This window comes from Gymnogyps californianus, chromosome 2 (genome assembly GCF_018139145.2).
Source record: "Gymnogyps californianus isolate 813 chromosome 2, ASM1813914v2, whole genome shotgun sequence".
NCBI lineage: Eukaryota > Metazoa > Chordata > Aves > Accipitriformes > Cathartidae > Gymnogyps > Gymnogyps californianus.
The window spans coordinates 142,878,366-142,894,752 of NC_059472.1; the positions used below are offsets into that span (position 1 = coordinate 142,878,366).

At 39.1% G+C, this 16,387-nt stretch overlaps 1 protein-coding gene across 2 annotated transcripts in view; it reads right to left on the minus strand.

Moving 5' to 3' along the window:
• The window catches only part of CDK14 (cyclin dependent kinase 14), a 319,176-nt gene that overhangs the window by 301,461 nt on the left and 1,328 nt on the right, over positions 1–16,387 (minus strand). Inside the window, exon 2 of one of the 2 annotated variants that reach the window (XM_050890973.1) lies at positions 11,452–11,483. In XM_050890973.1, coding sequence (XP_050746930.1) covers positions 11,452–11,483 — 32 coding nt within the window. Of the gene's footprint in view, positions 1–4,576; positions 4,687–11,451; positions 11,484–16,387 lie in introns of those variants that run through there. The other variant, XM_050890975.1, reaches the window with a different exon arrangement.

The window sequence follows — 16,387 nt, forward strand, 5'->3', positions numbered from 1 at the left end:
TCTCCAAGAGGCCTTCTCTCTCCATTTTTCACAAAACAGAGAAACTGAGCAAGGAAGATAGCCATGGCATTCTTCCAAACTTTAACAATAAAATAAACTCAATTCACGTAGGTTTCCAAGATGAGGATCCACTCAGAGTAAAACAGCTGCTCCAAAGTCTGGCATCACCACTGAACCCCAGCAGCCTCTTGAAATCACCTGTTGGGCTCACCTCCTCATCAGTGAGTATTAAACGTACCCATGAGCTCTGCTAGGTCCTATGGGCATAGATTCACACAGGTTTCCTCTCTGAAGCTTAACTGGTGACACCAAATTGCAACATCACTTTGACTGTAAAAATCTACATCATTTCCACCCCACTTCTGGAAGAACAAAATAAATAGTGCTGGCAATAAACCTACCAGAGCATCTCGATTAGAACTTTGCTGAAATTAATGCAAAGACAGAACTTTCAGAAAGAGTCCCAGGTTCCCTGACAGTATTTGTTCAAATATGCTAGAACTTTTTTTCATAACAAGAACTTATTTTTTTTTACTTTTGAAATAGCATTTTGTTGAATATCATCACTTTGTTAAAGCTCATAGTTTGAACTCATTGTCTTAATGTCCATATAAAATGCATGACTAAGCATTCTCTCCACACCACTGAAAAGACCTGTTCTTGAGATATAAAAAAATATACATACTTAGTCTAACTCACAACTGCTTAGATACTGCAAACTTACTTTCAAAGACAAAAATACCATTTTCTTCCTGATTCGAAAAGAAAAAGTCTTGAAGTGCTAGAGCATGTCTTTTTGAAGGGCAAGCAAATTAGGCATACCCCTTTGTCTTCTCTGAGCTTCTGTCATGATGTGATGATGGCCAGACACATCACATTTAACTGAGCCATACTACACTAACAGCTAACTAACTAAATAAAAAAACTCGAGTATTTCTCCAGATGCTGTCCTCTAGTTTCTGGAATTCTGTGCATCTCCAAGGTCAGCAGGAGATGCCTGTAACAAACATCCTGTTTCTATCTCATTCCTCTCTGTGCATGAGGACCCGAGATAAATCGTAGGGTTGTTTTTTTTTGCCCTTTTTTTTTTTTAAAAAAAAAACAGAAAACTTTTTTTCCCTTCAAACTGAGCAAACCTGCAGTCATGAGAGACTTCCCACATCTAAACAAGTCAAGGCATGGTAAGAATGATAATGAATCTGACAAATGGAACCAGCATCATTCTTTGCAGGGATAAGCTAAAAAAATAACTTTTACTGAGCAAGCGTAGATTGCTATTTTAACTGTAAAACTGCATCAGTAATTGGCATCAGTAAAGCAGAGCAGGTTGGAGATCATTTAATAAGTCTGGCTGTTTAGAAGGCCAATAAATAAATGAAAGTCACCATACCAGACTTCCCATCGCTTCTGCCAGTGTCTGACAGCCCCAGCAGCCCCAGCCAGCCCGCAGGTGCTCCCTTCTCTCCCTGCCCACCCCACTCAGGACATCAGGACGTCAGCTCCCACCCCGGCTGTGCTCCCATGCCCCCTGCAGCTGCCTCAACAACTGGCAAGGACTTCAGTAGCATCCTTGTCACCACGGACAAGGAAACAATACCAGCTTAAGAACAAGACAAACAGAAGAAAGATAAATGGTGAATATAGCTAATTACACTGAGACTAAGCTATAAATGAAAATAGGCACAAAACAGGAAAAAAAAAAAAAAGAAGAAATCAAAGAACTATATCTGTGCCTAAGAGTTAACTGACAGCTACTGACACTGTATTTGGACTATGATGCAGTTTTTGTCACCGTACTGGATAAAAGGAAATAACTAAAATGAAACCAGAAACTGTTATAATAAGAGGACAACTAATTCCAAAAGATACAGAAGAGGCTGGACAAACCAGTCTCATGGGGAGGAGGGGGATGTGTGTATGGTTGGTTTCAAAAAAAAAAAGGGGGGGGGGGGGGGGGGGAGAAAAAAACCCCCAAACTTAATAGAAGGATTTCCAAAAAATAACATGTGAAAATCTTGTTTCTCTGTCAGAAAGCAACAATCACTGTATGTTAAAGGAGAGATGGAGATAAAAACCAGGGGACACCGATTAAGCTCTATATGAATTTCAGTATGTTCTCCTTCTGCTTTCTGTAACTGCCTAACAATACAGCGAGGAAAAATGCTTCAGCTGAGAGGGTATTAACTTAAGAAAAATAATATGAACCAAAATATGCATCCTAGCCTCTGTATTACTTCTTACAACATACTTGGGATAACAGAAAGTCTTCCAGATTTCAAAGCTGAAGGGCATATCTGACCTAACTAATCACAGCAAGCGACCTCAAACAAATTCCTTCAGTGTTGAATTTTCAAGACGGAAGTCAGAAAACAACTTCAAGAACAGCATGAAGCCAGCCTCAGGTACAGTTTCAGGATCACCGTGGCCGCAACCCGTGCTTGAGTCTGAATGTGCAGTTTCAGTGGAGGAAAATGAAGACAAAGATCCGTTAAAACAAAATAGCGCTGAGTGCGATTGCATACAAATAAGAATCCACTGGTAACAAGAAATTCATTTTACTCTCAATGAAAGAAATAAGAAGACTCCTCAAACATGTATGTATGGAAGAATATCTTTTTGTATATGTGAGCTATCAGACTAAGAAGTTCACATACAAAGAAAAGCCCTGCTGAGCACGTGGCAGCAGGAAAAATATTGTAAGCCACTGGTTTTCCTAGGCTGGCACAGCAGTGAATAGCTTCTGAAGCTAGTAACATTGCTTTATTTCTCAACACTGAAAAAAGTGAACCCCTGGATCCTACCAAGAAACTTAATTCAGGTTAAGTAACTATCTCAGGAGAGCCCAAACACCAATAATTTCAGCTGTTACTTGGAACTGGTGATAATGCACTATGTGCTCTCTCAGTGGCCTTGCCTCCATCATTTATCATTGTTTTCAGCAGCATTCACTCTTATTTTTAGTTATTAAATTACTGCCAATATTTCACATTTAAATAACCTGTAATACTCAAGTTTGAATTTTCAAACTTGATAAGGAGAATTGCCGTACCTGGAAAGAACAAAAGAAGTACTAGCAGGACAGTGACTCAACTGGCATCTAAGTAGAAAGATTTGCTGGAAGGAAAAGGGATTAACAAATTCCAGAATATATAGAGAAAGAGGTGTAAGGCAATGACAATTTCTTTAGGCCTTAATATCATCAAAATGACATTGTTTTGTGCATATAAAATCCATTTTGTTTAAATAAACTAGTCATAGCCTGCAATCTCCTTTTCTTATCTCTTCCAAATAAATAGCAAGAGATGTCAATTGACTGAGAACCTTGATTACTGTGGATGGGATCCTGCAAATATATGGTTGTCAGTGATATTGTGACACACAGCAGATGAGGCATCATACATGCACAATTTCTCAGGAAAGCTAAAAAGTAGACAGAAATCATTTTCATTTAGATCCTTTCATGAGAAGAAGATTTAAATATAGTCATATGTCTGTTAGTAGTGTGGCTTGGAAGAAAGGAAAAAAAAAAAGCAATAAAGTCCAAGTACAAAGAAGATGGAAGAGACAGACCTATCACGGAATTCACACAATTATTTCTTGCCTCACAACCGGGAGAGTGCCCAGCAAGGCCAAGAACAAGAAGCTAGTGATCCCATACATAATGTATTGTGTTTTGTTACTCTACTTTATTTAATCTACCAATAAATTACTATATCCCATATATCCCAAGAAAATAAACAGCAGGATTTGCACGTAAGCATACTTCATTGAAATAATAATAGCTTGCATTCAGACTCCACATCTCTGGAATGCATATATCCTCTCATCTGATCAACAGAAACATCCAACACAAAAATAGGCACGCACAAGTGAGAGAAGTAGGCCTGGAAAATCATCTTCATTTTGCAATGCTTCTCTGATAGCTAACACACTTGCCTGCAGGTCAGAACAGAGCTTCATACGTCAGCATTTTGGCCAGATCCTCAGACGTCACTGCTGTGGACATGGATTCAGACCAAGTCCTGCTCCTTTGCTCCATCCATTTTCAAAGAAAAATTAAGCAAAGGACATATACGTATTAACTAATAACATGAACCCTTCTTCCATCTAGTGTCTATAGGAGAAGAGAAGGCAGAGAAGGGGAGTAAGCAGTTTCACAGTTGACTGACAACCATTTTTCTTACCCCATGAAAATAATATACACTTTCTAAAAGGTAAATGGATGCACTGTCACCAAACATGCCAGGCAGAAGAACGCACAACTGAACACGTTGATGGCTGGGGCAAAAATCAAACCACTGCCACTCAACAGATTTAAGGGATGCTCCGAGATTAAAACTCTTCCCCAACCACAACAGAAAGGTTCTCAAATTTTAGTCTCCTAAAGCCCAGGTTTATCCCCCAACATTAAGAACTATTCCTGTTCTGAATGAGTGAAAAGTCACTGCCAAGTAATCTCAAAACCTTCCACATGGTCTCAGATTTTGCTTCAAAGCCTTGAAACCGGACACAACAGAGCAGCCATTCCACAGTCAGTTTTTCTTGGTGGCTTTCCTGCCGCTTCTCAATTACTTACTAGCTTGCGTTGTGGTCACCTAGACCTGGTTCTGAAGTGTCTCACGTCTTCCAGAACCTGACTTTCTTCCACATCCAACTGGGAACAGACAGGAATCCCTAGTCACCGTATAAATATTGGTAATTTTCTGAGAAATTAAGCAACGCTGTCCAAGGGTTGGGCTTTTTTAAGCCACTGGAAGTTTCACAAACCAGCATTTTTACAGACTGATGAAAGGCACATCTCTCCCACAGCTGATCCAATAAGAAGCTGCCACACTCCAGCAGAATGGCAGTATTTGCTCTCTTCCATCCATGCTCTTCATTCGCAGACTCACCTGAAGCACATTTGCTAATAATATTATCAGTCCTCATCTAGAGGAAACAATTATTCCCTTCAAGCAGCTGGGATTGGCTTTGTAAGACCTGAAGTGCTGGCACTACTCTGCCACAAATGCGCACGCACTAGCATCACACACCAGTCCTAAGAACCAGCGACACAATTCAGATTCATAGTTTGTTGGAATGGCCTCAAAGACACGGCACATGGCAGTAGAGAGCAGTAAATCTGTTGGGCAAGCTGACATCTAAGCCATCTGCTGCTAGGGAACCACTAGACTGACACCAGATCCTCAGTAGGTAAGTGAACAGTACTGGGACGATGACGAAGTGGAGTTAGGAGAGGTAGGAACACAAACCCACCAAACCATCTCCCAGGAAATCTCCTCTGTAATGGAAAGGGTCATGAGACAACATCATCCCCACCCATCTTCCCTCCCAAAAGCGGCAGACTGGAAAAATCTCTATCCGACACACAAAGACCGTGTGAATCCAAGAATTGCATAAATGGAGATGGGCTTCCCGCAGGAGGCATCAGATTACATTACTGAGCTTTTACCTCCCTCTTTCCCCCCCAAAAAATTTGCCAGTGTCATGTCTCAGGTAACACTTCACAAGCAGCAACTTCCAATACTGAGTTGTTATCTTCTGCCTGGAATTAAGTTTCCTCTCATTTGCTTTGTGACATACATCTGAATGGACCCATTTCTCAGGGCATTTGAACCGCCTTTGTACACGTTTGGCAAAGTAACTTAAACCACCAGATGAAGATTTTCTGACCCAGTTCCCTGGTATTTATTCAGAAACTGCTTTGACATCTATACTTCTATGTTTGTTTTCCAAATTCAGTTTTAGGTTTTTTTATTTTTCTAGCATTACTTCCTACATCTCTTTCCTGTCAGCCTTCAGTCACGTCACAACTGATAACCACACACTACCTGCTTGTCCCAGCACTAAGCAGATAAGAACGGCATCAAAGTCATCATGCACCCTAAGTCAAACCCAAGCTCTCAGCACTGATAACACCCCCACCCCAAAAGTATTCAGGCCATTTATAAACATTACCCATACAACACTTACTCTAACCGCTTCTCTGGAAATTCTCCATCACAACATACCACACATCACAACATAAAGCAGTTCAGTAGTCACCAGTCTCCTGCTTCCTAAATATAAACAAAGTCATCATGAAGCAGACAGCTCAGCCATGGCTTGTAATGATTTTAATATATCATCTAGAAAGAATTACCACACCCAGGGAGGAGGGACAACAAGCAGGCTTCCAAAATCCTTTTTATCACAGGCTCCTCCCTAAGTCTGTCACACACCAACCCCACGCTTTTAAGTTTCCCAGGAGTGAAATAATCAATTTTTATTCCAAGATACTACAAAAAGTAACACTGAGTCTCAAGAGTGCTAGATTTCTCTCTCCTCCATCGCCCATAATTCAGACCCTCTCCTGCAGGAAGAGAAGGTAAAGATATAGTTCCGTATCTATACTTCCTACATGCACTTCTCTCTCAAGCTACTTACTGTAAATAAAACTTTAAAAAAATGCACAAATGTTATTTAGTGTATTATGTGCCTCCTGCATTATGGCATTCAAATTCCTCTTGTTCCTTCTTTATAGAGCTCTACTTTTTTGCTACTACACCCTTCCCTTTAACTCTTCAAATTCAAAATATTCTCTACACAAAAGTTCTGGTTCAGAGACGGGTGTCCTTTAAACCAAGATATTTTTCATGGCAACATCCCACAGAGGGAGTAGCTTTTTTGGTTTGGATTTGGTTTTTTGAGAGAGTGCGCGCACAACTGTGAGAGCAAGCACATTACAGAATAAAGAAGTAACTTGGTAAAACTCCCTCCCCTTTCACACACTTCCACTTCAAACACACAGAAGTTGTTCCATGAGTGAAATAAATGAAGTTTGGCTTCCTCAGAGTTGGAGACTCTAAATGTAGTAAGGAGTGGATGAATATTAAGGATTTTGCTGAGGTCAGAGTATTCATAATACCTCCAACCAGATTCTCCTATATTCACAAGAACTTGCATTCCAGCTTTTCCATCAAAGGAGATTCTTATCTCTATCCCTTAGCCAGCTCACATGCTTTTTCACCAAGCATTTAGGCGTCTAGTATCAGCCAGCTTCAAAGTTACTGGGTGGAGTCAAAGCATTATGTATGCAGGAGGCACAATCACAGTATCCTAATTTCCTAAGGAAGGTGGCCTTAAAAAAAAAAGATGCTCATGATATTGGGCAAAATTAACACTAAAATATAGCTAAACAACAGCAATACAACTCACCACATAAGCAGCAATAATCACAGCAATTCATATTGACTTCGAGTCTTAAGATTTTTTTGTTTTGATTTCATTACATTGATATTAATTTATCTAGTGTGCATACATATGACTGAAGGTCTTAAACCATGATTTAAGTGCTTAGAGAAACCACTAACAACAGAAGGACAAGAACCAACAGCTCAAGACTGACTGACAATAATTTAGAAATAAATCATAACAGCAAGCAGCTAACCAAAGGAACAGCTTACCGGCCTTGCGATGAGGTTAGTCACAACATCAACACTGGCTGTCATTCCAACAAATACGCTGCAGTTCAGCCACATGTTATTAGCCTTGATCACACTCATTTGAGTGAAAAAGAAAATCGTTCCACCATTATAAGACAGAGTGGACAAGTTCTATAGTTCTTGTTACACTAACAGTCCAACGACATCAAAGCAATCCTGCATAGTTGGAAGTTATTACTCTAAACTTTGACAAACTACTGGAGCACAAATAAAATGTCTACTCAAAGGCCAAACATTTGTTTATAGACCGTTCTTTGCATCTAGCACTACTCCTCAGAGGTGTTTATCTTCTGGTTTGGTAACCAGAGTAGATAATCGGTGCTTTGCCTAAAAAAATGAAACAGATGCTTTCCATGCCAGAACCTACACTCAGAGAGTAAAATTTAGGTTGCTTTGAAAAGGAGGGCAACTCTTTTTTTGTTCTTTTTTTTGCAGTTTGCCCTCTTCAGAGAGCACGTAACAACATTTCAGGACCCAAGAAGATGCCCTACTCCCTCCCACTGAAATAAACTAACTGTGAAAACAGGCAAGAACAGCCTGCACCCCACCCCCAAATCATGGTATTTCATGATAGAAGAAACCAATCCACAAACCATTGAAAACACTGAGAATCTTCCCACTGATTTCAGTACATACTGGAGCAGGTCCATGTTCCAGTTTCCACAATGTGACCAGTAAACATTGCTATGACAAAAAGGAAAAGGCTAAAGTTTACCAAAAAAAAAAAAAAAAAGGCACACTATTCTTTGCTGCTTTGAATGAAAGACTATACAAAAAGTGGTCTGTATCCTACTGTTATTCACCTGAATCTCTGGAAGATGTTGTAAGATCTTACAAAGGTAAATTGGCTATCAAGGGTTTTAAATTGATTCATTCAAGTGTTCTCTTGGACTGAAGTAAAGGCCAGCAGCATCTACAGAAAAGAGTTTTTTCATTCAAAATTTAATCAAAGCAACACAACAGCAGGTACCAAAAAAGTAACAAATCCTACACTACTCCTTCATGCTATTGTTGTGCCCTGAGCTTATGGGCAGGACTAAATGCACCACAAAGATCCCTAAAACAGTTCTGGAACAATGAAAAGTATTTTCTGACATTCAACTTATTCACAGGCTTTGCTGTTCATGATTCTTTTGGTTCTAATTTACTAGAGGGATTAATTTCATAACCCACAGAAAACAATTATGTGATACACTTGCCTGTCAGGTTTGATATCTTAATTTTCAGTTGTTTCTCTTCAACAAAAGACGACTTCCTGCAGTGCTGTACATTTCTGAGCTACTGTGTGCAAGTGTAAAGTAGGTAGAGTAACATCCACTAAATAGCTCATTTCTCCCCTCTCAGTTCCTGAAGGACAAACAAGTAAGCTCCTGATGTAGCGCCTACAGTGTGCAGAATAATCTGACAACTAACTCGGCTGCAAACTCAAACCTTGCGGCTTTAGAAAGGTCGTCGTCTTCTTCATCCCACTTTCCCTCTGCCTGTGGAGATTTCAGGTCACTGCTGGCCAGCTTCTGCTACTGGTGCTCTGGTCACAACTTGAAAGGCTAAAACATGAGTCCTCCTCCTCTACCAAGGTGTCAAGAGCGTAGAGTCCTTCCCCGCAAGTTCATTGCTACTTGTTCAAGCTCCACTTCACAGGCCAACCCCCCTCCAGGAAAGGGGAAACACACGTTGGGAAGAGATACACAGCATCTTTCAGCACCATGAAAAGAGAAAGAGTATCTTTTCACTAACTGCACAGGGACAACATGCTGTTTGTCAAATGCAACTTATGTTTCAATAGTTGACTATATAATTTTTCGTAGTAGGAGACCTACAAAGTTGAAGTAAAACAGTGCTTGGACAACTACCTCCTCTCTCTCCTTCTCATCTGATATTCCCACTTATTGTCATCATAACTCTCTTCATAACTGCATCCCTGGTATATCAATACTACATATACTAGCCAGAAGACTAGATTGCTTTCCTTTTATATCATGGTATGGTCTTAGTACTGTTTTTCAAGATAGCCTTCTGAGACCAACAAATGTGCCCACTCCTTCGCTTGCAGATACTGTCTCCCTTAGAAGTATATGTCATTACAATCCGGTACTCTATTGTTACTAAAGACTGTTTTATCTTCTGATTTGAAGGATGTTTGAAAAGAAAGGAGTTAAGTGATACACGGTACAGCCCATTCTCTGATTCACACCTTAGGCTAGATAATCGCCAAGAACCGTTGTGCTGAGTTTGAAGAGGTAACAAGGACAACATAAAATCTCAGCACACTTTTCTTTCTTCTAAGAAACATCACCTAAAACTATGGAACCGACTGATGCTAATGTCACATCAAGCTCTTCCCTATTTACAGGAGATGGAAGAAAACTCTTTTGTGTACCCTTCCCACTAGCCTTCTCTTACTGCCTCTGCAGTAGCTCACATCAACAGTCTGTCCGATTCCATTAAAAACATATTTGAAAGATTATTTTTCCCCCAAGCCCCTTGAATTTAAATAAAAATTTGCTCAAGTTGTCTCCTGTTCAAACAGAAAGCCAGGTTTAAAGAAAACACATGCAACCTGTAGATAAACAATCCTGGGGAAGGGATGGGGACAGAAAAATTGCTGTCTTCATAAGACAGCATTTTTTAATAGATCCTTTCAAATTTAATACAAGGTACTTACTGGGTAGGTTATTACACAGATACACCACTGCAGCCTTCAGAAGAAAGTACTGGACAAAAACAGACCAGATTTGTAAAACAAGGATTCAGAGTCTACCAACCATGTATCCGCACGGGTGTAACTTTTAGGGAGGAATCAAGTTCTACCAGTGTTATAAGAAAAATACAACAGTAGGGACCACTCCGTGATCCGACAAGAGTTCCTGAAAACAGAGTCTGACCCCAGGACCTTCACTCCAGACCTGAGAGGGGTTGAGCCGAGTTACAGCTCCCTGTGACACACGTCAGAAAAGCGCAAAACTTTTATATCACCGTTACCAAATTCGAGCAGAGGGGTGTAAAACTCAGTGCGATCTGCTTAGAAAGAGATGAAGTCTGATTTGATCCAGTATCAAGGACATTACATCATCGTTTATTTATTCTAGAATCTGGCATTACACAGCAGCTATCTCACTGTAATCAGCCAAGAACTTAAGCTTACAGCATGCAATGAAGAAGAAAACACAGAAATGCCAGAAGCGTAACATCAACACATGAAAATACTACCATTTGCTTCCAGCTATGGTGGCAGAGGGAAGTACAAGGCAAGCATTGACTACAATATGACAAGTCATCACACCAAGACCTACACCTCTTCCTGCATAAAAGTGCACTGCAGGACAACTCGCACTGACCTGAACCTCTCAAAGCCTATCATAAGTAAAAGCAAGCCCAAATCGTGAGCAGCGTATTTTACAAATTAACACACGTATCATATCGCAGATAGGTCAGGACCCCAAACTGATTACACTGAATAATCAAGTATCAGTTTTACCAATACAGCTAGCTGCTGGTTTTGTGGTGTTGGGTTTTGTTTTATTTCATAAGAAGCATTTATCTATCTCAGTTGACATATTCAGCAAGAAGCCAATGCAGCAGCACTTTACATAAGGTGTTCTCTCAAGAGTGATGTTTTTTCACTGTTACAGTACAGGCCTACAATTACGAGAATTACCACGGGTAAAGTTCTATAAAGTATTTTCTCCGCATGCAACATTTCTCTGCATGGAACGTTTTTAAATGACCACTTTTCATACAACATTCAGTTTTATTATATTCCAAAAAAACCCAAGCATTCCATTCAGAGCCTTCAACCAACAAATTCATCTGGTAGTTATTTGGAAAATGAAAATATGTTTGAGCAATATGCGTGTATTAACACGTATGCACGTCGTAACACTACTATCTATGGATTTCTTTTAGCACTAGTGAGAAATACTAAGGTATACCTGGACTACATAAGCTACAAAGATACTTAACTTACCTCATCAAAGCTGCTATCTTCTTTCTTCAAGGCTTTAAAATAAAAGGAAAAAAGAAATAGTTATCTGTACTGCATTTCAATGAGCACAAAGTAACTAACACCAGAAAAGAGAAAAACAGAGCAGCATTTTCCTGTTATAATAGGAAAGAACAGGCTGGCATGAATAACAATTTTATACTCAAAATCTGAATCTGTAAATGGAATGTAGGACTGCACAGCGTGTTTCCAAGAAAGTAAATTTGCATATTTATGAAAAATATTATCCTCTCAGGTTAAAGAAAATAAGAGTTTGCAAGGTTGGTTTGTTTTTTTAATTTTAATTCTTAGTGAGCATAAAAACACTTTATGGAGAGCCTGACTGAACTTCAAAAAGGAAAAGTATAATAAACACCTAACCATGTATTCAGCTTGTCAACTACTAAACCTTTATGAAATAGTATGCATTGTAGCATGCCTTTTTCTTTTTTTTTTTTTTACAATACGACTTACACTAAAGCAGAAGAGATTTCTGCCTTTCTTACGCTGTTAACTAGCAATTAATCAACAAACAAGAGGAAAACGGTGCAGAAATCATGTGAACTGGTAAAGCAAGAAAATAAAGAGATGAATAGTTCTGAAGTAGCAAAGATTAAGCTGATGAAAATTTTTCCTTTAGCATAGTGGGTATCTTTATTGAAATGTAAAGAAAGTTAATTTCTTCAAATCTCCATTGAACTGTGTCAGTCTGAAGGTACGAGACTGGTTCCTTTTCTCTGTACACCACAACCAGACCAACCAGGGACTGTGTACTGCATGCTGGGACCTGAAAGTGCTCTTTGTTTACTTCTCTTGAAGAGCTAAAATAAGACAAACCATTGCATTGATGATTGCACTACTTCTGTTCCGTTTAAATCATGAAGGTTTGCAATTTGAGGGAGGTCATCTGAATGATCGTACAGTTTGTGCAGTGCTGCCGCAGAAGGCTCCCTCTTCATCATTTAAGCAGCATGATGTTTCTTATGCTTAAACTGCGTTTATTTCTGCAGGAGATAAATACTTAAGTGCCTAGCACAGTTGAGGATCTAGACTCCAGTATTTCTTTGCTCTTTTAGATGCTCCTTCTGCCTTCAAATCACTGGTAGTTTCTAAGCCACCACCTCTTCCAATCCCTGTCTTCAGGAGCAACAGCATTATCAGCTTCAAAAAAAAAAAATCCCAAAACCGTAGAAGCTGTATCAGAGGCATAACAGAGGCAGGACACCTCTGCAAAAAGTGCTGCGGCTCCACAACCTTTGCCATGGGCAGCAAGGCACAAATTCCAGTTCTCCTCGTACAGAAAAGCAGGGATGGTCTAGCCTTTCTTTGCTTTCAAATTCCCATTTCTTTGGGACGTGAAACATGTCTTTCCTCAAATCATTGAAGATTACTGTTTTACAATTACTCATCTAGATTTCATGCTCAGTAACAAAACAAAAAAACAAACCCTGGGATTTTGCTGAGGAGATTTGAGGCACACATTGTACATTTTTATCATGAAATGCATTTTTATGGTTTTGAAGGCCGGACAAAACGTATTCAGACTGCCAATCCCAAGTACCCAGAACTATGAGTCAGGACATGGAAAAAAAAAAAAAAAAAAAGAAAAGAAAAGAAAAACAAAGAAAGAAAAAAAACCCAACCTGTGGAACACTTTTTAAGAACACACTTTAATCTTTTCATTTACTTTTCAGGTCACAACGACATACAAGCTATAAATTCGCTTATGACACACCTAGGTCATGCTGACAAGCTTTTCTCCCTTACCAAAACACAAGATTTTCACATGACCAAAACATTCCGGGAATAGCCAAACAACAGATAACAAACAAAATTCACAATGTAACAGAACAACAAGAAATGGGAATCTGTGATCCACTGCAGATTTCTGGCTTGTCTTTACTTTAACTTCTACCTTTGACAAAAAGAGTTTTTTTAAGAATCTCCAAAAATAAGAATATGAGAGTTCCGGCCACTCATTTAATCAGATTCTGTTTAACAATAATTTCACTCTCAACCAATTCAGTACATAGCATCTTCAAAAGAAATCATCAAACCAGCATATTTTATACAACAACCTATATTGGAAACTTTTTTTTCTCATCAATGCAATCCTTTTCTTTTTAAACTATTAAAAAAAGCTTTGCCGAACTTAAAGAAAATAAACTGTTTACAAATGAACTTCCCATTATCTCAGGTATGTGAGTGTACATTAGAGGAGATTAGTGGAGATAACCTTTGTATTAGTGAGGAGCTAGTAACAAAGCCCAGGGATGCTCAGAAGGGCCACAGACTGCTTTTAGTGCACTGTGAGTAATCTCAGCAATGTTTTCTCTCTTCCTTCCTTCCTTCCTTCCTTCCTTTCCTTCTACCTTGGTGTTAGTTTTTGACTGCAGAGATTGCATAAGAAAACAGAAGTTAAATGGCATCAGCTGAAGAGATCTCAAATATGATTTTGGTACTATATGAACTTCAACAAATGCATAGCCAAGAACTCTTTATGTAACTGAAAGATTATGATAATTTTATAAAATTACTCATTATTAATTTTAATTACATAATTATCAAAGCGTAAAACTAAGAACCAAACCTAATAAAAGTTTAAACGCTAAAATAAACAGTGAGTCAACTGAATCTCTAAAAGTTGGTTAACATACAGTATGATGTGTTCGTTTATATGGACAACACAGTATCTAAGCAAGGAAACCAGAATTTTTAAACTAATTTGGATGTTTGTATAAAAATAGATAGGCTGCCAGAAACCTATCAATAAAAAGAATTCTGTAAATTTTTCAGATTCTTAGTAATGTAAGTTCTTTATGATGAGCTAAATTTTAAGAGGGACACTGCTTGAACACCAGAAAAATTCTGCCAGGAGAAAGGGTGCCTTAGCTGCAAAGATAGTTTGTTTTTCTAGAACTGTGAGCATGTAATCTCTGCAGTAAAAAGCCATCCTGCCTATTTTAGAATATAAACTTCATTTTAGCACCATAGGCCATACGCATTTCCTCCAACATACCACGGTGCCGTATCGTCCTTTACCAGACTTGCACATAGCACAAAGCAAATGCGCAGAATAAAGGCTCAGAGATGGACAATTTCACACATCTCATTTTTCAGCTCAGCAAAATAAACATTCTCAGTACTAGGTACTCTAACAGTTACGGGACAGATCACAATTTTGCAGGATGAGCCAGATCTTCATAACCCTCTGCCAGTCACTGGAAAGCCAGTGGCTGGAAAGCATCAGTTCACAGCTAAGAAAATGGGCCAAGTCTACTTGAGGCTGCCATTGGTACCCTTTGGCCCTTTGCTGTGCCCCACAGATAACTAAGCTGGTTTTATCTAAAAATGCTGGGGAAATAGCTTCAAACACTACTTAACATACTGTGGCACACTGTAAAAAAAAAAAAAAAAAAAATCACCTTACAAATTCATTGCTGATACAGCCTCTCAAACAGAGAGGATTACTTTGTGGGGAGAAGGTGGTCTTGAAGGTAGTTTATTGAGTATTAACCTGCAAGCCCTAGCAAAAAAAAACCCCAAACCACTGCCAATGCCAATTAGGATACGTTTCCCCCACTCTTATCGAACAGGCTAATATAAACTTTGGCATCAAAATGAAGGGGTCTTGTAGTATTGGAAGAATTGTATTTGGCAGCTAGGATACCGCCAACACAGGGGGGAGGCCTAGCAGTGCCTTACCATTTCAAGAATGACCATCAGATGTTCCCTACTGCGGCATGTGAAGGTTTGACTCACTAATTATTTGACTTAAACACCAGGTTGCTCATGTCATTTATATGATTATGCTCATGATGCTATATTGTGTACTTAGACCTATGAAAACACATAAATTGCAGCAGAACAGGAAAAGTTAAAAGATCATCATCGTTATTTATAATAAATCACAACAGAAAGATGACTGACAAAATTCCAGATTAGATACATATTAAATTAGTAATTTGCTAATCTCACCAAGGAACCAGCTCTTCCAAAAAGAGCTGTAAAACCAGAGTGACAAATACTCAGAAAGACTTTTTCTAATGAGGTTTTGGTTTTCTCTCCTTCATTTCAATATAAGCGTTAGGTACAGCACGTGTTTTAACTGAGGATTTCCTGGTATGCAAGTTAAGAGTTTCTTGCTTTGCTTGGGCTTATCCGTGGCTCTGGTATCAGGGAGTGGAGTATGTTCAAACCTCATACTGATAAATTAGAAGTTTTTTGCTCAAAGTGCAGTTACCAGAATGATGGTCAAAATACTAGAGCAGTCTTGCTGGTAGCAGCTGAGTTTTAATCACAAAACAACCACCACAAACAAACAAACAAACCAGGCCCCCAACCACACTCCTACACTTCTGCACACATGCACAAAGAACGTGGAGGAGCTGGAAGACGTAATAATCCATGTACCTAAAATCAGGCCAAAGCTCCCAAGGAAACTAGAAGGTTCTTTAATTTGTGAAAAATGACAAAAAGAGATGATCACCCAACAGAGCCAACTAAAACATGCAGAAATTACCAGCCAGAGGGGCCTTGCTCCCTAAAAGGCATTAACAGGACTGTCACTGTTACAACAAAGCAGCATCCTCATTCAAAATATTTTCTTGGTTAATGACTTCCACCATTAGTAAAACCTTTCCACAGTTCTGTCTAAGAGTGTCTCTCTGTGTCCATACACAGGCACACAGACACGTGACAGACCAAACACTTGACTGCTTTTTTTTTTTCCTAATCGAAGAAAGTTAAATGCATTTTACAAGTTTAAGACTGATGATAGGTGAAAGCTATTTTCATATGGGGATAGGGAGACTTATAACCGTGACTTGACATTCGCTTCACAATTGAAACTTAGCATTTACCCTTGAAATTCTCTGGTTTACAAATACGAATGAGCTTTTCTGTCTTTTTCACCTTGCAG